This window comes from Pyxicephalus adspersus, chromosome 10 (assembly GCF_032062135.1).
Source record: "Pyxicephalus adspersus chromosome 10, UCB_Pads_2.0, whole genome shotgun sequence".
NCBI lineage: Eukaryota > Metazoa > Chordata > Amphibia > Anura > Pyxicephalidae > Pyxicephalus > Pyxicephalus adspersus.
The window spans coordinates 10,428,744-10,456,113 of record NC_092867.1 but is presented as its reverse complement, the minus strand read 5'-3'; the positions used below and the strand labels follow the sequence as shown (position 1 = coordinate 10,456,113).

At 36.9% G+C, this 27,370-nt stretch overlaps 1 protein-coding gene across 1 annotated transcript in view; it reads right to left on the bottom strand.

The window, feature by feature from the left end:
* The window catches only part of GOLGA7B (golgin A7 family member B), a 36,268-nt gene extending 18,135 nt beyond the window's left edge, over positions 1 to 18,133 (bottom strand). The window contains exons 1-2 of the mRNA XM_072424064.1: positions 17,827 to 18,133; positions 6,349 to 6,474 (exon numbers count right to left, since the gene is read on the bottom strand). Of these exons, the coding sequence (XP_072280165.1) occupies positions 6,349 to 6,474; positions 17,827 to 17,835 (135 nt within the window). The 5' untranslated portion in view covers positions 17,836 to 18,133. The remainder of the gene's footprint in view (positions 1 to 6,348; positions 6,475 to 17,826) is intronic.
* Between the last annotated feature and the right edge of the window lie 9,237 nt (positions 18,134 to 27,370).

Here is a 27,370-nt window from a genome sequence, read left to right as displayed (position 1 = left end):
GATAGGGAGTCCCCCTCCTCCGCAGTGTCTTGGGAGGAAGGGGATCCCCCATCAGAGATCTCCCCGCGGCAGCCGAAGGGAGCCACAACAAGGAGGCTGAAAAGCCGCATGCGGCTCCGGAGCCGCAGGTTGCAGACCCCTGCAATAGATGATTAGCGACTGAACACATGGTACAGTAGATGGTCGGAGACTTTAGATGTGCTACAGGAGATGAATAGAGACTGCAATGATACAGGTCAGTAATCAGTTATGGTAAAGTAGAAGATCAGAGACTGCAGACATGGCACAGTAGATGGTTGGAGACTGCAGATAATATGCATAGATGGCCAAAGACTGCAGACATGGTCAAGTAGATAGCCAGGTATAATACAGATAGCAGTCAGGGACTGCAAGTATTTTACAAGAGAGACTGTCAGAGCCAGTACATAGACTGTAGTAATACCTATATATTATTCGTAGCTATTGGGGATATTTACAGCAAATAAAAACAAATAGAAAGCTTCAAGAAGCTTTTTTAAAGCATAAAGAAAGCTTAAAATGTAGCCTGAGAGTGTTAACTAGAGATGAGAGCAATTGTTGTGACAGCACAATCTACACTGATATATAGTTTCTGTTTGATACAAATTAATTGGTTAAAATGATTTTGTATTGTTTTCGTAAATCTAAAGTTGATCATACAATCAGACTGTGTATGGTGGGTCCCTTAACAAGAATTAGCAATCTTGTAGCAAACCCCAATTTTGTATTCAGAACTTTCAGACTGGATCATTTTTAAAAGCTACTAAAAACTTGGTGAATGCTTTCTGTACATCGTTTTTTGGATTAGCATTTATATGCTCAAACTGTGTGAACAGAGCCCAACAGTCCAAATGCAAGGCAGGCATAGACAATAAAACTATTTTGGGTTTGCAATACATGAGATAAGCCATATCACTGAATATTTCTACCCCATTCCAAATTCAGAAACTGAAATAAAAATTGTTAATAGGTTATATTTAGGCAGCTAAACAGCTCTTAAAAACAATAAAAAAAAAGTTCCTGTTACCATATTTAAAATGGATGGCTACATTTAGACTCTAGCTTTGCAATTAGATAATACCATTAAAGTAACAACATACATTCATCAGTCTTTCTTTGGTGGAGCGGTTCAGTAACTGAAGCAAAGCCAATAAACATGTACATGATGGAGAAGTAATGCAATTTTTCCAAGGCTGAAGTGCATTGTATTTCCATTACTTATAATATATGGCATTTTCTATATTGCTAGCTAGAAAGCAAAATCTTTCATCATGTTCAGTTCACTCACTTTCAGTACCACTTGAAGCGAAAGTGCCCATACAACAAACTGAAATGCTGCGATAATCATGTAGAAGCATTTCTCAAATTAAAAAAAAAAAAAAAAAAAATTGTTATAGGGGACAACAAACATTTGTATAGCAAAAGTTTGCAAGGGGTTTGTTAGAAAATATAAAAGATTAGCATCCTAATGTTTGCAGATACAACGGGTTTTTGTTTTAAGACACCTACTGTAAAACCAACTGTACTGAACTGGGGAGATAGTTGTAGCTCAAAAAATACAATGTAAATATTGGTAAATTATTAATATAGTTGTAGGATGTATTAAAATGTAGTATTTTTTTCTTATTTAATGAAAATTAAACTGTGTGAAGTCTCCCCAGCATTAAATGTAGACCTTTTAATAAGTTTTGGACATTTGTGAATAATGAGCGTGTGAACTCCCACTCCTACACAAAAAAGTGCCATGGAAGGCCCCTTACCCGCCCCAAAGATTGGCAGGGCCTCACACCCAAAAAGTAACCCCCATTGTTATGAAGGTCTGTGGGTGGCAAGCTTATTGCAATTTGGAAGCCACATTTTAATTAGGGGCCCCAGATATCAGTCCCCATTACCCTGAGATAACAGTAGAGGGAGGGGCACATAGTACCTTTACCCATTTACAACACCACAGAAAAAATAAAAAAAAAATACTTTTCCAGGGTTCAGCATTAGGAATTAAGTCTAAATAGGATTGCAAGTCCATCCATTCAAATATCGGCTGTTACTGTCATTGATTAAATTCAGCAAGGGGTCAGCTGAGGACAGGAACCTAGCGGGGCTCCTGTCATTGTCTTCAGCCAATCCAGGACAGTGGACAGCTTTCACCTTTGTTCTAACTGGTACATTGGACATCAGCTGCATCCTGCTGGCTTTTGTACAATGTACATGTTAGAAATGTTAGTCTGATTATCCCTAGTGTGCAGTAGTGAAGCAAGAAAAGATTGGAGGGGGTGGACCAACCATCCACTCTCAGGGAGTATTTGCTTATTTTAGTTTCAAGCTGTTCAATAAGAAATGACAAGTATTAAATTATCAAATTACACATTGCATGCTGTCATTGACGCCTACAAAAATGGTGAAAATAAGTAACCTGACGTGGTATGTGATTCAAGCTTGCTTGCTTATTAGCACTTACTAAAGGCTGTGGGATACAGCTAAGAGCATGTGATACATAAAACATGAATAGAAAAAGACTTCCTAACTAAGATGTCCTACATTTTTTTTCTGAAAATTTTTTTTATATAGGTACACAAACAGGGGAATTAATGATACCCTGTGTTTGTTGGGTGTTCTTTCAAAGTAAATATGACCAGAACCTGGCAGAAAAATCCACCAATGATCTTCCAGCAGTGGGGCTGTCAGAAGATAAAGCAATGTTCATTATTGGGCATGGAATAACGAATGCACAGATTGTATTTGGTAGATTTTTATGATCTGGTTCTGTTCTGAGGGGCTTAAAGAATGAAATAGGACACCATGGGTGCAAAAAGAGGAGGGGCTTTGTTTTTGCATTGCCAAAGACCACAGAGATGTTGCACTTTTTAAAAGCATCAATCAAAGCTGTACAATGAATGGAATTAAGCACTAAGCATGCACTACTAGGTGGGAGCATCTTAGACCTTGGCAGAAAAATAGGTAGCTTAGGCAACTGTTTTCTGGGGATTTTTGTAATACCCAGAGAACAATGACTAATAATGGTAAAACATTTTTGGCAAACTATATGATCCTTAGGACTCTGCATAATGCATGGTTTACCACATATTAACTACAATAGATGTTAATGCATGAAAAAGACATTTTGGTACCATATATCTCGATACCAAGTCAGCTATTGTACTGCATTGTGAAAACCACTCCTTGTTCTGTTTATGTGTATTATGTTGTGTGGGTACCGCATTCAAATGGATGTAAAAAAATAAATATTAATTACCCTCAACATAGAATTTAACTACCATTCATTTTCCTCCACATTTAAACTCATCTGTGAATTCAGCTGGTAATGCCAGTAACAAACTAGTATTTTTAGGAGCAAATATCTATGCAATATTTCTTCATAAAATGCAATGACATACTAATCTAAAAATCAGTAATATGACATAATTCAGTATTACCATGACAATAATGCACTGAAACATTTAGTGATAGAAAAATGTGTTTAGAATTAGCAAATATCTCATGCCAATGAAGCAAAGTTGATGATACAGCTTTGGGATACACTGCTCATTAATCCAAATGCTGCTTGTGGAAGACTCTTGTCTTTGTTACAAATTTGGTAACAAACTTTTACCAGCTGCAGTGGATCTATCCAGAATAGGGGGTCTATTGTTCTGACTATTTAGTGTATATTACAATTTTTTTTTACAGTGCCCTACACTTGTTATTGGGGCATATGTTACACAGACTTGAAATAAACATTCCAAGAATGGTTTTCTATATGTTAGCAGAGCCACTAAATTTCATTATCTAGGTAGTTAACACAATAATGTTAGAAAATGTTATGTCTGAACAAGGATAGCATTTAAAAGACAGTGATACTGCATTGCCAACCCTATTACAGAAGGGATCCTAAAAAGAAATTTAAAGGATTATTATAATTAATGCTGCAGATTTAAAATAAAATTACCTTTAGATTTGTATTTTTACAGTAAAGATTCTATTGTTATTTTTGTGATTGGCACTGGATTATAGTACAGGCTTACTTTACTATGTAAAGCATAATTCTTAAAACCTCTAAATTGTACTATTTATTTTTTCGTTATTCATCTCACATTGTATTCCCGTTTGTGCTGCTAGATATAATATATCTAAGTGAAATGTTCTTACATCCCCAGAAAAAAACCCCCCTTCAGAACAATATCTGCCTACAGTATGTCCAATTTCATTTCAGTAATTAGAGCAAAAACGGCACAACTAGATGTCTTTCCTCAGACCCCCCATGGCAATTGCTCAGCTCTACAGAAAGCATCCCCTAAGAGTCTTCTGCTCTATTGATTAATGACAAATCTCCAATCTGACAAGCAGTTAAAGGACCCAAGATACATTCCAGCATTAGCAGTAGGCATGGAATCCCTTGCAAGCCTCCCAATATAGCATGTGTAAATCAACAGAGGACATAAGTGGGACAATATATTCACATTTGTGCAGCATTTAAAACTATCTCAGCAAGTGATTCATGCCACAGACCATGCAAAGAACAGATGCAGTTTGTATCATGGCTCGTAAAGAGAAAACATCCATATGGCAACTATTAGCATAGACTGTTCATAGTTACATCAATATTACAGATATATGGATATACACTATTAAAGACACTGCCATTTTATCCCTTTTTTTGATGCTATGGATAAAATGTCTTTATTTACCTATAACTAAAGATTTATCAGAAGGCAAAGGGATGTAGGAATATTCTATTGCAACCCAAACTGAATTAACCTTAAGGCAATCTGAATTTACTAATCCGAATTCTGATTGACTGCTATAGTTAAACGTATTTAAGGTTTTTTTTTACAATGCCTGAAAAAGCTTTATAATTTCATGCCAAACTAAGTACTCAGCAAGCCACACTGTGAATTGGATCGCAAACTACAGAAATTAAGAGGAAAAATTAAAGCTACAGGAAATTATAAATAACAATAACAAATTCAAATGAACTAATCTATGGACCTATATCTAAGTGCAACAGAAAATACTCAGTAATGTCCTGCCCTGCCAAACAGCTATTTACCCAGTGTATTTGTGTATTTAGTTTGTTTAAGCTAAAATGTAGGTAAAACACTAAATACACAATTAAATAAAACATGCACACACATTTGTATGCATGTATAGAATGGATATATATATATATATTTGAGAAGAGTAGCAAATGAGTACCCAACAGAGTATACAGGGTGCATGACATCAAGCAGTCTCAAATCCTTTTAACTAATACAATTGAGATTGTTTGCTCTCCCCATGTTTGTTTGGGTTTCCTCCAATATTCCAGTTCCTTCTCACATCCCAAAATCCATGCTTGTAAGTTAATTGGCTTTCCCTCAAAGTGGACCTAAACTATGGTACATTAGACTATGATAGGGGCATTACATTGTGAGAACTTTGACGGACAGTTAAAGGATGACTGGGATGACTAACTTAAGGGATACAGACTAGCTATGGAGTGTCTGCAGGTTTTTATCCTATAATTTATATTTTGCATTTAACTTTACTAATGCATCTGGATACCACTATCCAAAACTTATAACACACCTATTACATCAAAATGTTGAGCATCAAAACTTAGTGAGCTGTGACTTACCTGTGTAGTTGTTTGAGGTTAGTGAGCCATCAAATATAGAAATCAATAAGTAGCATTTTTAAAGGTTTCAAGCCTCATAATTTTCACAGTACAGGTTTAGTTTAGTTTAAGAGTTCTGGGCAATGCAGACTGGCTAGTTCTAAACTAGCAGTTCTGCAGATTAAACATATACACACACACACATATATATATATAACACATATATATGAATATATATATATATATATATATATATATATATATATATATATATATATATATATATATATATATACACATATACATACATACATATACATACACACACACACCCACCCACACACATACATACATATACACATACATATTTATTAAAGTAGATCTAACCCTTAACTGGATGATGATCGGTTTGATAAAATGCTATGGAAAATGAACTTCCACTGGCATCGCAACACTATTCATCTTACATGGCTTCTTTTATCCACATTCTATTTATATGCACTTGTTTCAGAGTTGGGTGTACTTCTGCTTACTGGTGGGCCATGGCTACGTAATGTGTGTTGGCATATCTGTATCTCCACAAAGGTGACCATGTAGAACCAAAACTAAAAGATTATAACCCTTCTATACTACATAATGCAGTTACTGTCGACTCATAAGGAACTCTTAACATAAGAGGAGATTCAACGATGACTGAACGGTTAGCAGTATGACTTTAAATAATTATAAAGCAGAAATACCCGACTGTCAAGTTCTGGTGGGAACTTGGTCTGGAACTGACACATTGTCCCTTCACTGTAATCCCTTTGTATAAACACTTTGGTAGCCAGTGAGGCACTTCTCCTCATCTCCTGTAGGTTATGCATCTGGAAAATAGAAAAAACAAAAAAAATTATCAGATTTTCAGGAAGACACCATAAGCACACAACAGGACTCTGCATGACAGTATGAACAAGGCCTAAAACTGCTGTGCTCTTTTCTAAACCCAAAATACAAGACAGAACAGTGTGAATATCACAGCAGGTTTTTACAAAACAGTTGCCTAAAGAATACCGGACAGGCTGTATTATAAAAGAGCAGGAAGCCCAGTTGATAAAAGGTGTTAAAATACAGTAAATATAACACATTTCTTTCCTATAAATAATGTAGAATAAGCAATTAAAACGCTTCCTGTTGATATCTGGATACCTGCTGGTTTGGAAAGAAAGAAGTTACTTGTCTTAGGCTTTATTCAGATCTTGTCTTTTAAATTCTTCCTTAAATTAATTAGGGTATATAAAAAAAAAAAAGGCCAGAAGTGCCGAGAATAAAAGATTGCATTTTTTATGTTACATTCATAGTACTTATGATTTATTTATTCAGGGCAAGCCTCCAAATCCTCAACATCCTGTCAGTTCTAACAAGGAAACACTATTAAATGACCAAGTCCTACATTCGCCTGTACAGGAGGCTGGAAGACATTGAAGACACTGGAGAGGTCAGCAACTACTACGACTAAGGTTGTCGAGAGCTTCATTTAGTTAGATTTTTTAGAAAGAAACAACTTAATTTGTGTACCAATATCTGGTCAGAGTATTTGGCTTTAACAAGACTGTAGTGAGAGATAGTCATGCAAACATCTCAACGTATATATACATCCATATGTGTTATATGTAACATTAAAATCTGTGATTGGTGACTATGCAGCAATTGTTCCTCAAGTCAGTGTACGATGGTCATTGATTCCAAAAGGGGCCCAGAAGTGTAGTCTCCATCTCAAAAACTACTTTTAGACCCCTTTTCATTTAATAAAAAGCAAATAGCTTTTTAAGTTTGCAAATTTAAAGAAAACCAGTATGGAGGGCTGCAATGGCTGACCCAGTGACCCATTACTGTCTGAGTTCAGTATGAGCATATAACAGGAAATAATCTGCAAGCTTGTTCCAGGTTCACTAGTGAAACCATTAGATAAGTGTAACACTCAGGCAATCATTATTTTCCTGAGGACAGAACAGTACCGGTAATCCATTTTTCTAACCATAATTTTGTGGCTGCATGTATTTTTCTTTTTTTTCCATTATTTTCACTCTGTAATTCCTGTTCTAAGGTGACAGTCATCATACCGTATCTTGTAGAGGAAAAGCATTATCATTCTAGGACAGGTCACTTCTTCACCTTTTCTCTGTAACACGAGGGAAATGCTCAGTAGTCTGCTGAGACAGCTGTTTAACTAATAAGGGTGCAACACAAGCTCAAGGCACAGGATGCAACCAGCACAGATGACAGAATAAACAGGTATTTTTGTCATTGGTCAAACAGATATCACAAAACTATTGCAACGGCACATTTACCAGATCCAAAAGAGAAGATAAGTTCCAAAGTTTTCAATACAGAAATGAACTATTCTTTGTAAAAGAGACTGCATATTCCATGTTACTATTAGATGTCATTATAAGGTAAGTGGAAATGACTCAAAGGTGGGTGTAGATAAGGAAGTAAATCTATGGGCTTCTTAATGTCAGCATGCCCATTGTACTAGTTATGACATCATTGTAATATTTAGAACCCCATGTTTTTGCCAGAACTCTCTAGACAGAGCTGCTAATTAGCAACTTGTGTGGAGTATCATGCCTATTACCAATGCCAAATCTGACAAAGTGAGCACATGTAAACTGGAGAGGTTCCTAGAAAACTGGTGATTATGAAGTGAACAATTACTAATATAGTAACTGGGGATTATGAAGTGAACAATTACTAATATATATATATATATATATATATATATATATATATATACACACACACACATACATACATACATATACACACACACACACCGTACATATAAATACAAATATTCTGTCAGAATACAGCCATAAAATATTGAATAGAATAAAAAGTAAAATAGACCTTAAATTGGGGCTTTTTTTTACCTTAAATAGATGTCTTCCTTTGTCTGCTGGCTACGTTTAAGTACATCAGCTTTACCAAGCTGCCAGCTTTTAAACCTTTTTGGCATATCTCATTATTCTCCTGACCTAACCATTGCTACCAACAATCTGATATGCCTTTTCAAAGCCAACATATGGTCTAAAATCGGAGAGTAAAAGTTTTCATGCAAGATGTTCCCATGGGCCTTTACTTATTAAGACATCAGGAAAACAAAGGATACACAGATATGCTTGGGCTGTTTGCAATGACATGCAAAAAAAATTAACATTAGAAGGGTAACTCTCAATAATAGTACTGATAAAAAGCACTGTTATCCTTCCCATTTAGTAATTGGTATTCAATATTTAGAACTTTGTCCTTGTAGGTATTAGGCAGGGAATAGATAACTGTACACACACACACACACTAAATTTTCTTCATATGATGGTTAGGAGTATAAATTATTAATTTAGGATCTTTGAACCATACTCAGACCCATCTTCCTCCAAGACCAGTGTTCTCCTCAGCCCCTTTTAGCTGGGTGCACCACCCAGCACTTTTCAGTTACCACCCGGCTGTTTTTGGGTGGTTACTGAAAAGTTGGGTCACAATACAGGGGACTACCACCCACCTAAAGCTTCTTACAACCCAGCTTAAAACAATTCTGAGGAGAATACTGAAGACAGATATTACCAGATGATACTAAGGCACCATTTTTTCCCCATCCGTAGTACACAAACTTCTACATAGGTCAGTGACCTAATTTATATGCTGTGTCTTAGTTTCCTCATAACTACCACCGACTCACACATTCACATTTTCATCCATACAGAGATCATTTACAACAAAACACAATCAGTTATTTTCCCAAGTGAACTAACATGACAACTCTATAATTCAGCTGTTAGATATACTATTCAGCAAGTCTGAAATAGCTGCTTATAATAATTATAAGGTCCTGTTAACATGTCAGCTTCTGAACTAGCACATGAGTCACAAGAGTGAACCAAAGGCCTTTGCACTTACAATGTATAATTTTGAGATACATTTAGAATGTGTCCTCCCACTCCTTTACCCAAAATAGACATTTTATCACTGCACTCACCCACTTTATTCCATTTGCTGACTTACTGTTAAATCCTTTGGAAAAAAAATGATTCATCTCATTATGAATGCTAATACATGGAAATTAAATCACATCTTGTGTATGCAGACATTAAGAATGTCCTCTCCGCATGACTTCCTGTGGAGGTGGCCAAAGCTGAGCCATTGATATCCTGTTATTTGACTGTAATGCTTGGCAAGAAACAAATAGCCGCACCAATATGTTGATTTGATGCTCCCTGAAAGACTATGTGTGAAACAAGTGTAAGATTTTCATAATCTCTTCCATGCACATGCTGTTTGTTGTCCTGAAGGCATCTGAAAGCAGGATAGATGCAATATGATTCCTGTAGATAAACAACATCTGACAGAAAGAGATATTACTGTTATCCTGCTCAAGGCAATGACTTAAAGATTACCTATCATGTATGAAAACACTACTTTACTTTTCAGAATACACCAAGTTTTTTTGTAAACATGTATTTGGTTTAATACAGACCTGTCACTAAAGCTAGGTAAACACGTGCAATAATTATCGCTTGAAAACAAACGATTAACGACCAATCAACGATTATTCACAATTATTTTCAACGATCGTATAGTGCACGATTCTGTACATGCTGTATTGATACGATTGTTCAAATTTAATCCACCAATAATGTACACACACTAGATACGATCGTTTGAACAATGCAGGAAGTGACATGTACCAGAGAAAGTGTACCACAGAACCATCCATAATCACTGAACGACCGTACACACAATAAAAAGTGAATGACTGTCACCCAATCGGGTCTGCCAGGGCGGTTGTTCATTTTCAGTGACATTCCTCTTTCAACGTCATCATTGGATAGTCTTGTGCACTTTTTTTGTTAACAATTATCGGTCGTTATTCGTTAATTTCCAACGACAGTTATTTCACGTGTGTACGTAGTCTAAGAAAGAGGGCTAAACATTTTGCATTCCAAAAATTTGTTTCCATTTATCTACCCCGTTTGTAGCCATTTAAAGTTACAATGTGGTTTATATGCAGGGTTTCCATCCACATATCCAGTCATATGATAAAGAAAGTACACCCTCTTCTGATTTTGAGGCTTTGTATATAAGAACATAATAAAAGAAAAGCATTTAGTTCTTAGGAGGACTTAACAGTAAATGCAGGAGGAACAACAGTACATGCGATATTACACTGGGTCATTACTAATTTATCAAAGACCAAGTCAAATTGCAGAAGCAGTTTGTGAAAAATTAAGTACACCTGCCGTTTACATAGAAATTAAGAAGATCAGTCAGATGCTGATAATCAAATGAACTCAAATGTTGACCACCTCTATAAAAACAGAAAAGTGTTTGCTGGCCTGGGGTATTCAGGTGTGTGTTACCACAATGCCCAGGAGGAAAGACATCAGCAATAATCTTAGTGAAGCAACTGTTGCTGACTCTCAATCTAGTAAGGGTTAAATTGCCATTTACAAAAAGCCTGAAGTCTACCAATCCACAGCCTGTAAAATTATTCACACATAGAAAACATATAATCTTCCCAGTAATGGACATTTCAGCAAATTCACCCCATAGGGAGACAGAGCAGTGCTACAGAAGAACTACATCTGAGACTCCACAGGCCTCAAGGTATTATGTTCAGTGTCAATGTTCATGACAGCAAAATTAGAAAGGCTGAACAAGCATGGCTTGTCTGGAAGGAAAAGGCTACTTCGCTTTACAAAGAACATGGCAGCACACCTTTTGTGAAGTTGGATCTAAACAAACCAGAATGCATCTGGAACAATGTCCTTTGGAGACAAAAGTAGAGATGTTTGACCATATTTCACAGCACCAGATAATGTGAAAAACAAATACAACATATTTTCACCATAAACTGTGATGAAGGGGTGATGATCTGGGCTTGTTTTGCGGCCCCTTGCTATCATTGAGTTGATCAGGTACTCCTCAGTATACTAAAGTATAGAGTGAAAAATGTGACCATCTGTGCAACAGTTAAATGTTGCAGAAATTAGGTCATGAGTGGCTGGAAAAAAAAAAAATCAAAGGTGTTGTAATGACTCAAAGTCAAGATATCAACTTGATCAAAATGCTGTGGCAGGACCTTAAGAGAGCTGAGCTTAAACAAATACCTGTAATGCTTAATGAACTGAAGCAGTGATGTTAAGCGTGGGCCAAATTTCCTCCACAATGATGTTGCTTTCCTGGTCTATTTGTGTCTCATCCCCTCTCAACAATGATTTGGGAGGTACAGATTTTAGCTAGATAGTTATTTTGCTATCTATATATACAGCCTCTGTTTCCTCTAATATCTACTATGCATTTCATAACATGGTGAATATCTGTGGTACCCAATCTATCTCCCCATCAGTGCAATTGTTGGCCATTGCCTTTGCCCCATCTGCTTCCCCACATACACCTGCCAACACTGGTAGTTTGGTGTTCTAGCAGTTCAACCCCCTGCTTCAAACAAAGTATAGAATTTACAAAGCAGAGGTTCATGTCATCAGATGTTAAGCTACGTACACACGTCAGATTTTTATCGCCCGATAATCGGCATCGGCCAATTATCGGACGAAAATCTGCCGTGTGTACAGTCGGTGTCGTCCATCGTCCGGACGACCGACCTGCCGGATCCACGGACGATGGACGACAGTCGATTCTAATGAAAGGGAAGGGGAGAGCGCGCAGCAGGGTGCCCCTCCGTCGCTCTCCCCCTCCCTTCTCTATCGTGCACTCCCTTGTCGTTGGAAAGGATCGTGAAAGATCCTTTCCAACGACAAAAATTGCAAGTGTGTACGCAGCTTTAGCGATTATTTGTTGGAAACATGAATTTTGTTTCATTATAATGCATGGGTATGTTGTGTGTGTGTGTGTGTGTGTGTGTGTGTGTGTGTGTGGAGGAGGGGGGGATGAAGATTAAATAGAAATCAATAAATCAAAACTAAGATGGAATTGTTTATCAGATTTCTGAAGACGTCAGAGTAAGTGGTAAAGTCGATTTAAAATTGTGGTTTAAAAGAGAAACATAACATCTCAGTTAAGTGATGGAAATCATTGACTGGAAACACACATTATTACATGGCCACTGCTGTACAGCAGGAATAGCGTGAATAATTTATTTACCTAAGCACAATATACTCAAAATGATTTTTTTTTTTTTTTGTATTACACATCAAGTATATTTACCAACAAAGAGACATACTTCACAGCGGCACAATAGCAAATAGTGAGACATCATGTACGATTAGCTAGTACCAGGAGGATAGTTAAAGACAGCATGACAGCTTAATGGTAAGCAAAATTACATTAAAGAGAACCTGAACTATGGAAACTGTGCCAAAAAAAGACAGATAAATGACAAAGGAATAACTACCAGTATTGCCTGTGAGCTTCATGCAGATGAAAAATTTTCCAACAGCAAACCACGCTTTGTTCTAGACCAGCATTCCTCAATCTTTTTAGCATGGGGAGAACCCTTGAAATAATGTTCTGGTTTCAGGGAATGCCTGCTATAATTACTCACAGCACATTAGTATGGTGGGAAGAACGCCTCTTACATTGCTGACCAGGGAGAAGAATGTCACCCTTATAGATAGCCAAAAGGATCACTGGTGTCAGTTAAACTGATCTGAGAGGCACAAATTACTTAACAAACCTCTAAGCAACCTCTGGAGGAACCCTAGGAAGCCACAGAACCTTGACTGGGAAACACTGATCTAGACTGTCTTTGTGTGGAGGCGGATATTTTGGTATAGGAATGGAACTTTGCCCTCCCAGCTAACTGACCTGCATCCTTCTTCCCTGTGACTGAGGAGTAGGAAATAGTCAAAAAGCAGCAGGAGAGTTATAGATAAAGATTTCAGGCAGCATAATGGTGTCATCACCAAATATCACTCACGCAAATTACCTCTCACACAGTACAGTACAACTGTGAGGGTGTAGGCACAGATATGTCAGGATGAACTTAAGACAATTTTCCTGAGTATTGTTTTGGCACAACAATCTTTCAAGTCCTCTTTAATATTGCAAACATTCACCTTAGCGCTCTTGTTCACAGTTGGGTCATGTGCACTGTATAGAGATCGTAGGTTATCCTTTCTTCATTGTCATTTCCCATTGGTAGTTTTTTTTTTAATGTGTTGGTAACAATAAAATATAGCATTTTCATGAAGGACTTCAATGGTTCAATGTTCTGTCTAAAGCACTCAGCTATGCTGTAAATGCAATGAATAACACATAGTAGTCTACTTTACAAGTGAGCTGAAGAGCAAGGCTGCGTACACACATCAGATGATTCTCATCCGATTCTTGCCTCAGGCGAGAATCTGACATTTGCACAACAGCCTTCTGATGTCGATTATGGATTCGTCCTGGAAGGAACATGAATGGTGCCGCTCCCTGTATGTACATGCATCTTCAGTCTTTTGTCGTTGGAAAGGATTGTGAAAGATCCTTTCCAACGACAAAAATGTAACGCGTGTACATGTAGTGTAGGAACATGAAATCTACTGAATGGACACACTTGCTAATTGAAAGGAAAATGAGTGGATTTTCTACATCTTTATCAGGGTCTCAGCTGGAAACAATAGACTCCAGATTGTTAGATGGATAATTACTGCTTTGTTGACAAATAAGACAAGCACTTTGTGGTTGGCAGTCTCACAAGTATTTAAAGTGAAAAAATACATATTGATAGACTAGTCATCCCTAATGCAAGTCTGTATGAGTATGGTTGGGATACCAGATTGTCAGCTGCTTTGGGAAAAGGAGCAAATGTGAAATCACTCACCCTTAGAACTATTGTTAACAGACAACAGTCTGTCTGTGACACCAAAAGCCAATAAGAAAGCTCATACAGTAGTTGGGGTTTTGTTCGTTGGTGGTGTCAAGGGTGGTCCCACCCCCTGATGACCCCCACCAGCCAATAAAAATGCTGTGAACAGAAGATATGTCAAACGGTGCTAATGTTCGGGCAGCTCAGTACTATTAAACGTTCAGCCTGAATCCAAGCAATTTCTAAAGTTAATTGAATGCTACAAAGAATTATTTCAGCAATATATGTTCACAACTATCAAGAGAGGCAACACTAGTGGTGTAGTGGTGATTGGAGAAGTTGCCCAATACTGTTTTACCTTAATTTTAATAGTACATTGGATTTGAAGCAGAAGCTGAAAATACAGTGATTTAAAGTTTTTAGCTTTTTTAACAATCCAAGGAAATGAAATTGTCATTGACAAATATGGAAGCTCTTTGCAACTAGCAGTAACACACTAGCGCAAACCATGGTGGTGCCGCATAATTTTGAGTTTATTGCAAGTTCAGACATCAGCATCCAGCAGATGGGAAAATACTAAAAAGTAAGAAAAGTAATATTGAACTTCATGTATCTAAGAACAACTTATGCTACGGGCCAAAAAGGTATGTTTTGATATGGTGTGAAAACATCCTACATGAGAGGTTTTAGAAGAAAAGCTTATTTATCAGGGCAGAGAAGCATGACAGTTGTAAGAGGAAAAAAAAAGCCTCAGATGCAAAACCTAATAACTGCACAAAAACAAAAGGAAAATTTAAAAATACAAAAACAGAAAAGTACAAACAGAAATAAAAAACAAAAACTCATCTTAATTAGAAACAAAACATAGCAGACACACAATTGTTTCTGTAGAATCACAGGGTGTTCTTGCTGATTCAAAAATCCAGACTCCAATCTTATACTTCCCAAATTCTTTCTGACATCAATTCTACAAGTACTTAACTCATAGGGCCTGATTCATTAAAGCTATCCAAGACTGGAGAACATAAGACTATCATTGGTAAACCTGGGTGATCCAACATGGGAATGGATTTCTCACAATTGTTTGCTATTCTTTGGCAAATGTTTCTAATCCTGGGCCAGATCCATTCCAAGTTTGCTGGATTACCCAGGTTCTTCAATGATAGTCTATCATCTTCAGTCTTGATAATTTATGTATCATAAATGACTGGATGAATATTAAACAGTTGCTGTCCCTCAGCGCTCACATGGCCTGCAAAGTCAACTAGAATAGCCTAAATTAATAGGAACTAGCAACATTCTACAAAAATAGAAAACATTGTATAAAATACAGCACAGGACAAAATTGCAAGTTCCCAAATAAACTGATTTTTGCAAATTTTAGCCACTGCTTCCTACATAATAGATACCCTGTGCATCAACCTTCTCTCTAGAGGGAGAGGGACCATGATAGCTTGTTCCCTTGAGAATGACTTCTGGCCAAAACCGTATTAGAAAGGAGACCCAGAGTTCAACAAGTTCTCCTACCTGTTAACACAATAAAGAAAATTAAACATTGACTTAATATATGGACCTGTAGTTGCCTTACAGAAAATAATATTGATTACAGCTTCAACCAGTTATGTATTAGTGGTAAGTCTACAACAGAGACAAGCAGAAACTATGAGAATACCAGCCCTGTCTGTGTGAACCATAGGCCAAATAAATAACTGATCTATATAGTGTAAATGTAGCAAATATATATATATTTTAGAATCAAAAACATTTCCCCCCTAAACGGTTTTAACGCTGACCAACATTCCATCCTAACTTAATTTGCTAGAAATTAATAGAGAACTTGAAGAACCAAACTATTTAATTCCAGCATCACAGCAGTTTAAGCTTTCTAAAACTGGGGGTTCACCTACCTGCATTCCCTACAAATGTTATCATGGATCAGTGTAAAGACTTAAACTGGAAGCAAAACAAGGGTAAGGATTATGATGCTAACCAGCACAAAATAACTAGGACAGTCTAGTTAGCATTAAAAAAAAACTCCCACTTACCAAAATAGTGAATAGAGTTCTAGTTCTGTTATGTTTAAATATGTAAATCCTGTGGCCATCTCTAAAAAAAAAAAATAAATAAAAAAAAACAAAACAGAGGCAGCCTGGACAAAGTGGTATACTTGTGTTTCTGGTGGACAAAAGGTAATTTTCCGTTTTCTTGAAGAGCATTATCTTTTCTCTTTATGGTGTGTGGGATGGCATGTCCACTGCTGCACATTGTGGTTTCTACTATAATAGCCAGAATCTGGTGGGAAGAACTACTGCAAGCAGTGGAGGAAAAGCTATCCCACAAACCCAGAAAAGTCAGATAGCAATGGTGCCCACAACTCTCTGTAAAGAGTTTACAAAAAATGGAGCTGCTTAAATGTAGAGTGTAATGAAACTTTTGACTATAGTTTAATAATCCAATGTGGTGATTTAACCTCCCATGTTCTATAGATATACACCAGCCTGTTAAGTCAGTTCTTTCCTCAACTAGTATACCAGCTTATGTAGTACATTTAGTTGAACCTTTTAATGTTTGCACATTTTAATTTTCAAAAGAATAGGGAATGGTTATCACCCCTATTATTTGCTATCTGCATATCACTGTACGGTAGATTTCCCCTCTGATTCACAGACACAACAGGAAGTTACAGGAATTACCCCTCCCAGACACCTGTCACCAAAACATCCGCCCCACTGGAAGATTTTCCTTCACTTCCTATCCCTCCGACAACTAAAAAACCTTGGATTTGCCATTACATTCTGTCTTGGTGGCAGCGGTCACCAGAAAACAGAGTAGGTGACTTTACTTATCACACATAGCCATATAATCCTATGGATGGACTTATCATTATCACACAGCGATATAACCTTATGGATGGACTTATCACACAGCGATATAACCTTATGGATGGACTTATCACACAGCGATATAACATTATGGATGGACTTATCACACATAGATGGACTTATCACACATAGCGATATAACCTTATGGATGGACTTATCACACATAGCGATATAACCCTTTGGATGGACTTATCACACATAGCGATACAACCCTATGGATGGTTTATACTTTTCTACACTAACCAAAACCTTTCATTTTTAACCTCAAGCTGTAAGAACTGGGGAACAACATTCACTACAAGAAGTGCTGAAGGTGCAGTGTATTAGTCTAATTAAACTCCCAGCTCGTACAAACATGGCTCTGTAAAATCCACTTATAGGGTTATCTGCACTGCAGAGTGTTAATGAGAACCTTCCAAACTTTACATACACCAATGACAGGGAGTGCTCAGGGCTGGAATACAATACAGGAAGGCTGTGCCCTATGTGCTGCCCCTGCAGTCAGCTACACCCCAGCTGACAAGGCTCAAGGCACTGGGACTTACCTCGGCCATGTTTGCTGCAGGTTGGAGTCAGTCGGGGAGAGCCGGGTGTAGACGTTTCCTGTGTGCGATACTTAGAAGCAGATTTACCGTGCAAGTGCCTTGGCTTTGTCTTCAGCTGTCCCCCTCCCTGGCCGGGATTCTTACACCCTGCAGGCGATGCTGAGCCTCATACACCACCCCTGGGGGGGGATCCGTCCCTGTCCTCGGTGCTGAAAAGGCACAGCCGCTGTCCCAGGTGCTGAAACGTCTCCCAGGCTGGCCGCGGTGCTGAATGGAGGAGCTGCACCAGGACAAGAACATCCGTCTAGTGCAGAGCTGGGAGGAGGAGCTCCGATACCTATAACACGTCAGCAGCTTCCTAATTATACCAGGGGACTGCACCATGCTGAACCAGGCCAGGGAACACACAGGTGTGCAGAGACATGCAGGAAATACAGTCCATTATTACACACAATTTAAAAATATTCATACTTTAAAGCAGAATTAAACTTAAACATTGCAAGCAGACAGACTTTATACTGCAAAATTTGCATGCTATATGTCTATTGCAGGTAACCTGCCTTTTACAATACAATCTATTGAATGTTCACCAAGGTGCACATGTACATCTCAGTACTTAGCATACGTTGATCTTGGAATGAATAAACTGTGCAAAAAAAGTCAAAACATTCCATAGACCTTCATGGTAGCAATACCATTTTTTTTCAACATTATGTAAAATGATGGCTATCTATTTTTTATATATAAATTTTTTTTTTTGGTTTTAACTCTTTTGACTTTTGAAACCCAAAGTTTCCTGGAATACTTGCGTTACATATCGCAGGAGGCAGCGAGCTGCAGCAAAAATCGGGTATGCGTCATTAAAAGGCTTTCCTCCAATGTAAAAAAAAAAGGGTTGGATCTCGCTTATGCGCAAAAAGATTAACACTTGTTTTTCACATTTGGAGGATTGAAGTCCCCGGATCATGTGCCTGTGCAGTGCGGGTTTGGTGGCATGAAAAAGAACGTAACAGAAAGAAGATGGCGGCGTTGGATGGAACAGCAAGCCTTGGAAAGAAGAGCAAAACCAAGATGGTGCAGAACTCACTGGGCTCAGTTCGTGGATGGAGTGAAGACCTTTTACAGGTAAAGGTAATGGATTTTTTTTAATGAATGTTCTACTTTTATCAAACATAAATAAAGCAATGTTAAACAAATCCAGCAGGTGCACACAACAATTAAAATGCAAACGTATTTAAATGCCCCCCCGCCAAAAAAAAGTGAGGGCTGAACCAGAAAGACAGATGAATGCCTGCCAGCCAATCTTCAAACCACCATCTACAGAAAGCAGTCATTCTTCATTGTTTCAATATTGTGTCATAATGAGCGGATTACAGGCATTTACCAGTGAACCACCAGTCTGATTCACCCATCTGATTCATCACTTAAGCTTTTTACAGTAAAGCTCAGCATTACCAATGATACATGACTCTTGTGTACTTGTTTGCATTTTTAATCAAATGCTTAAGGTAAATTACAAAGCATTAATGAAAACATGGAAATATCTGTAACAGGGATTCAGAGGATAAAATGTTTACAAGGTTTCCAGCCAGAAAACAAATGGTGGACATAAGTAACATGAGTGACTAAGAACATATTGTAATTTTCAATTTCTACCCTGATTCCATGCCAGTGTACTAGCAGAAAAGGCATGCTGTTAAAATTCATTTCCAGAATCTTCTTAGTGCTTTGTAAATTTAATATTGCTTCAAACTGCATTATGTTCACATTCAGTGTTCTCTATAAAGGAAATTGTAGAAAGAAAAAAAACGCTTGTTGAAACCCCCCACAATTTTAGATCCTCCAATTTCACAATCTCATTCAATCCATGGTGACTGACAGATAAAAACATTACTATTCATAAGTCAGCTATAAATGACAGATATTTATAGCAATGATATACATTTGGGTATTACATGGGACAATAGGGGAATGGTAATATGAACTGAAATGGTAGTGAGTGAATTTTCAGCACTAGGCCTACAAATTACATGCAGAATATTTTCAGTACATATCTTTCCATATATAGTTGGTTCTGTTAAAAAGCAGAATAGGATTGTGAAACCCAAATGTATTTTATTTCTTTATCAAAATGTTTCCAAAATTCAAAAGTGAGTATGCCTTGCTTCAAAAAGTAAAAAAAACAAAATCTATGCAGAATATCTTTGTTATGTGTGTGCCTGGACTTGCTTTCATATTTTATTTCAGCAGAATTTTATGGTTACATAAAATACCTATTTGAAAAATATATTATCCAGACCCTTTTCTGCTTGACACAGACATTAAGATCAGCACCATGAAAAAAATCTGTAACTTGTGATATTCATACAGTAAAACTAAAACCATTTGCTATCTCACTGGCACAATCACCACATACATGCAACATCTCAAATACCAGTTGTTAGTTTCAACTCCAATAACACCAGAACAGCTGTAGGTCAAACGACAGAGTTTGAATAACAGCTGCTGTGCCTGGGACTCAAACTAATTACTCTGAATTAAATTGTACAGCTTATTGGACACTGTTCAATGCCAAGCTTTCTTCCCACTTGAAAATGCTGGCGAGACAGTAACTCACAATTGCCAGAAAGCTGATCCAATTAATCATGTGTACAAGGTATTTGTAATATGGAATTAGAAACAAATACATGTAGTTCTGGTGCCACATGCCTAATGCAACCACGAAAGCATGACTGCTGCTACTGGTCATCAAAAGCTGCCTATAAAAAAAAAAGCAGAAAATAGATTTCTAATTTACAAGGACAAATAATTACTTTTACCTGAGATTTTTTATAAGGATCTTTAAGAGTTCACTGACTGGTGCATTAAACCTCCAAAAGCTGCTTTAGCATTCCTTTTTACCTTGCACGGAGAAATAATATATTGTATACATATACATTGTTTTAGAAAGATTTTTGGATCTGTATTGACTTAAACTGGAAAGGCTATTTCACACCTCCAAACTTCTGGAGAAAGAGAGAAGTGGGTCACATTTTTAGCTGAAATTATGCACAAAAATGACATACCTCTGCCACCCCAACTTTTTACAGATCTATCATTAAAAACAAAAATGAAAAAATACTTTTTCCTCAAAACTACATTTGATTTATATTAACTTTGTAAAAGCTAAATGGAATGGTTTTGAGGCTGAATAAAATGTTTTTTGGAAAAAGTAACACTTAGCATTGCCACAAACTGCACAGTGTTTCTCTCCTGGGGATTTTGACCCATCTTACCCTTCCTTCCCTTCCTTTGTTCCCCTTTACTTCCCTTTGTTTTTCTTAGCTTTTCTTATTTCTGTTTCGCTCAGTATTTTTGGAGTTATTCTATATTTCACAAAGATGGTTAAGCAGTTCTTGCTGAGATAGTGTGCCCAATGTGAATTCTCATCTTGTTTTAGATTTTTGCCTTTCACAGCTATATAATGACAATTATTGTATTCCCCTTACGTTTCTGTTTCTTTAATTAAAAAAAAAAAAAAAAAACAGAAAAAAGCAATATCATGACATTTTTAATATTACATTAAAGGGTGCATGCTCAGTGAGATCTTTTTTTTTTTTGTTTGCGGAGGGATCGAGGGCACTTCTAAAGCAAAGGTAAGTGTTATTTTGGTAGTTTTGATGTTTTTGGCAATTGCATGATTACCATACTTTTTAATACAGCAATAGCCATTCATACATTTATTAATCCATTTTCAGACATATCAGAGGTTTAACAACTCACAGCAGGTGGATTTCGGTTTGCTGCCATCCAGTTACTAAAATCTGATTGCTTGCTAAGGGCTCACACCCCTTTCCCTTGAAATTATTCAGCAAGTTTTTGTTCTCTGAAATCTTTTAATTTCTTGTCATATCTATATGTCTATGTGACTTCACAGTGCACCATACACAGGAGGAGCCTGAAGTCACAAGAGACGTTTGCTCAGTATCTTCGGAATGAAGCAGTGGGATTTAAGCAACTATTCATAGCTCGTTGTCATAGTGATTGTAACACACTTGTACTGTATGTGGGTTTCCCACATTAACTCTGACTCACTGACACAGTTACAGTCACCTGCTTTTATATGGCCCCGTTATATCCGTTCCCAAAATAACACGTTGTTACATCACCAATGCAGGAGTTGATTCATAATTCTTCTCATTCTCAAATATGCTGTGTGTTGGACGGGAATTAAGAAACAGTAACCAATCTGAAATACCTACTGTTAAAAAAATTAGAAGGTTCTGAAAACAAGATGAAATAAAACAGATCTCTAAACTAATTTCTAAAGCAGTGATTCTCAGCCAGGGTTCCTACAGGGATTGCTAGGGGTTCCATGAACAATAAGCACTTTGTGCCTCTTAGTTCAGTTTAACCAACACCAATGATCTTATTAACTACACACTGACTAGCAATGTAAGAGTCATTCTTCCTATTGACCGCCAGGGTAATGTACTGTGAGTTGTGGATATTATAAGTATAAATGAAGAGCCCTGAAAGTTATTTTAAGGGTTCCCCCATGATGGAAAAAGGCTTCCCAAAGGGTATATAAAGTCAACATTTGCAGAAAAAAAAGAGTTTGAACCACAGTTTTCTTTTTTTTCTGGTCCCTTGCTGGAGAGAATTTTTCTACCTGGTGAGCACCACCGAGCAGGCAATATCGAATGACACTAGGAATAGAATAAAGAGGACACCTCTTCATGTGACAATTGGCAAAGAAGGAAATTCAGTTTTTATCATTCCATTCTTTATCCAATTTTTTTCTCTCCCCTACCAGTAATAAAATATAAAGAAAGACATACAAAGAAGCAGGCCTTGTCTACATAATGCATACTAAAAAATGGGAAACATACAATTCCATTTTCATTGTGGGCTACCTAATACCTATGACACGTGATGGACTATATAAAGCAAAAGCCTCTACAAATTAAAATGAAGTAACAAGTAGTTCTATGTACATTAAAGAATTTCCAGTGATGTAGATGTGATCCATATGGAGTATGTTGTCTTGAGTTTTCAGATTATTAATTTTTTATTGCTTCTGTATTTATTATAAAATGTTTTGACTTTCTGATGTTATTTTAAAATTGATTTTATGAATTTTTATTGCTCTGCTTTTCTAAAACGAGTTCACATAGGGGCCATTTCCTAAATGCTGATTTTGCAAGAAAAATGCTGAGAAAAGAAGTTCGAAGGTTAACTCATTAGTATACCATTTCTCCATTCATTTTCCCGTCATATGTAGGAATATGGAGGACACCTATTAGGTTCAATGCAGCAAAGAAAGAACAGTTCACTTCTTCAGCCAGGTAAATCTGTGGTGTGGCAGAATTGTGTGAATCTTAGGACCAAAGTATAGTAATACAAATAGTACGGTAACCCTTATCTTTAGAAATTGTGGGGACTAAGGAATGGGCATGCTGCAAAAAATGCATGTGGTTTTAAACTTGGGTTTACAAATGGGTAAACATTGTAATAACTCAAAGCAATAAACTCCAAGGAAAGTCAGGGGCAGCAATGATACCCTCCCAACAAGCACAATATCCCTCAGCCAACATAACTCTTCCCAGCTAGCACAGTACACCTCAGCACAATGGGCCTGATTTATTAAAGCTCTCCTCTACTAGATAAGAGAGACTATCATGTGAGAACCTGGGCCATCCAGCAAACCTGTATTTTATCTAGGACTTGAAACATTTGCCAAATATTAGCAAATTATTTTAGGAAATCCATTCCAGGTTTGCTGGATCACCAAGGTTCTCCCATGACAAGTCTATCTTCTCCGGTCATTGAGAGCTTTGATAAATCAGGCCCAATAACTACCAGCAAGTACAATACCACCCTTATTAATCATGCCCAATACATTACCTTCAACACAGTAACCCCAGGATAAAGTTCACAGCCAGAAAAATATCCAAGGCACCAACATCTTTAAGGTAGTAATCCCCAGCCAAGGCAATAAACCACCCAGCACTAATGTTTAGCAATTTCACTTATCTGAGCATAATGCTAACTCTATAGTGAATCGGTCTCTTTCCTGTGCTGCATAATACTCATGATGGTGTTGCCAGTCTGGCATGAAGGTCCTTCTGTTAGCAATCGGACTATTTATTTGATAGACCCCAATTGTAGGAGCATACAGAAAAGGCCATGAACACTGTTCCTAAAGGCAATGACTAAGCATTGTCAGACTGAAAAGTGCTGTTACTGGAAGGATCTCTAAAGAAGTGACCGCCAGCCAGTGGTCTGTGGAAAAATTTGGACATTATTTGCAAATTTTATGTTTTATTATTAATAAAACAAAAAATATACTGTAATAAATCCCTATATTCTAAATGACAATTTTCACCTTTATATTGCACTAAATTCACAAACTGTACTAAAACCAGAAAAACAAGGGAGGCGCAGCGTGACGTCAGTGCAGTCCTAAGTTGTATGAGGCAACCGTTGCCGTGCCATACACTTCAGTATTGCTTCCACCATTACAACAGTCACCCCGCTCTGCGCATACTGATTCTCATCCGATTGTTTTATTTGTTTCTTTCTCAGATGGTTTTTTAGGTAAGTATGACCTTAACTGTGTATTTTCTTTAACTGTTATATTTAATGGCATCAAATAGTTTGACTTTGATAACTATCATTTCTTGTTTGGTCTTAGATTCGAATAGAATAAACCCATAATGAGTGAGAAAAAGCAAACAAACATTTTGCATTACTTTAGTAATACCAAAGATAATGGAACTAATGATAATAGTAACAATAGTAATACTTCACTTAACCGTGAGCTGATCGAAAAATCAGAGCCTCCACAGTCTTCGCCAGGCACCATTAGGAAGATTAGTATTTTACAAATGTATTTATCTTTTTGAAAAAAAAAAATCACACTAATGGTCTGTGGGATTAAAAATAATGAATTTAGTGGTCCGTGAGGTCCGAAAAGGTTGGCGACCGCTGCTCTAAAGTAAGAAACTTACCTACTATACTGTACCATGGAATGAGTAACCGAATCCAGTAAGTGTTACAAAAATCAAATTCTATTGTACTGTTTTTTTGGTTTGATTGTTTTTATGATACCCTAAATTCATGTCTAAAGTGGTAATCACATGATTCATTTCAGACTATAAACCAGGGTCACAATCTCTACCATATACAGTAAGCCAATAGGAAAGGTTGTATGTGATTTTTTGCATGCACCCAAATGTGGCTGCAGCAGATCATGGCATGGTTTCACAAAAGAAACAAGTCTCTTTAGGCTATGTGGTTGATGCCTGCAATTATGCAGCACAGCCTCAGGCACACCCAAACCTGGTTACCTGTGGTTTGGTTTGTCGTTTCAGGATGCACAGCAGCAGTTTGCTGTATGCCCGGCAGCTGCTAACCAAACAGTTTGAAAGAGCCCTCATACACCTTTATTATTTTGCTACAGTATCATTGTGCTACTGCTTTATCAATTAAATATTTAACACACTTTAGAAAGGGAAAATTCCCAGTTGAGCTGATTTTATTAAAACTGGAATTTAGAATAAGGTTTACTACATTATACTTGATGTTTGCTGTGCCTGGCTGAACAATCTTGTAGACTTTACAGCTAGTGGAATCTTAAAATGATCTTTGTTCTGAGGACAAAGCAGCAATTATAGTCTGCCCACGTATATGCTTCATTTTTTTAATTTTTGTTAAGTAGTTTTTTGCTCTATAAATATGCTTTATACTCTTTCACTGTTGTCAGACTCTTGGCAAAACTCATTAGCCTCATGCAAGATATATCTGACAGCGATATTGCTCAGTACACAGAAGCATTATCCTGACATGGCCAGGTGTATCGGTGACATTTAAAACAAAGTAAAGGTCTCTTTAATAAAGTATAACCTTTGTATAAATCCCGCAGATTCCTGAGACATATCACTCAATCATAGCTAAATTTTTTCCCATAGCAGGAACCAATGTCTAGATTCCTTCACAAAAAAACCTACAGTAAAAATAATCTGCATTTCTTTTTTAAAGGACAGATGTTTAAAAAGGTCACTAAAAGTAATACATTAGAATTCATAAAAAATGCTGAAGCCTCAGGGACAAAATAAACTTGAATAGATAATGATATGCAAGATTACCAAACTATTCTGGTTAAAAGTGGTCTATTTTCCAACTTAAGCAATCTGACCAATAAGAATGCACAATTACTTTTTTAAATACACTCAGTAAGAGTTGATTTTCACAAAGACTCTTTGTGACTACCAAAATATGTGAGCAAGTCTTAATAAAGCACCCCCCCCCCATCCTACAAAAAGGTCACACAAAGAACAGCCAGTTCCTGCAAGTTCCCTTCATTCTGGACACCCACTTAAACCATTTCCAAACTACAACTGTGCAGGAAGAACAACCAGTACTGTTTATGACTAATATGTTTATGGGAATCAATTTTGTGAACCAGATGTGTACCCTACTGTTTCCTTGAGATTTTGTGAGATTTTTTAACTTGGAAATCCTATCTATCTATCTGCTACTTTAACAGATGTGAGGGTTTCATTTTGAGATAGGGATCTTTTTCCACATATTGGGATTCAAATACATAAAGAGAGAAAATTAACAGTTTTCAGTTTATAAATGTTATCTGGTTTTAAAATAAATCTGTAGGTTGATTTATTTTAAAACCAGACCATTCCAAACCATTGCACATTCTCTTGAGGAAACCATTTCCCATGAGCACTTGTGCTTGTTTACTGGTAGTAGTATCAATCCTCTTGTGTGTATAAACATACAATCAATACAAAATGTATGTCTTTTATTAATCTAATATAGTTTCTGGGTCTGACGAAGCAGAGAGACTGTGAAACGTGTTACTAAGTAAAACTATTCAATATGCTATGTTTTTGTATGTAAGAAACTCTGTATTCAAGTGAAATTACCTAATATATAATGATTTTGCATGAAAAAGACTATGTACCCACTTGCCTTAATTGCATCGACATTTCAACCTTTTTATATGTTGATGTCTATTTATTTGTGAACTAATAAACATATTTTAACTGCATTTAAATGTAGTATGAACATTTTTTAACCCCAGTTTTTGGTGCCAAACTTTTTACATAAACATACAACCACTTTATTGGGGACACATGTTCAACTGTTGCCGAACGCAAATATTTATTCAACCAAACACGTCAGGAACCCAATGTATTTAGGTATGTAGACATTGACAAAACGACCTTCTGAAGTTAAGACCTTCTTAAACTGAGCATCAGAATGGGAGGGAAAATGGGTAGCCACTGCAGTAAAGGCCTAGCAGAGCTTTAAAAAGGAGGAAACCCAGCATCTGGTGATGTCTATGAGTTCAAGACTACAGGCTGTCATTGCCAGCAAAGGGTTTTTTAACCAAGTATTAGAAATGAACATTTTATTTTCAGCTTTTTAATTTGTCCAATTATTTTTGAGCCCCTGAAATGATTTTCAGGGGCTCAAAATGTGGGCTTTAATTCCCCACATTTTTATGCAATCTTTTTGTTCAACCCACTGAATTAAAGCTAAA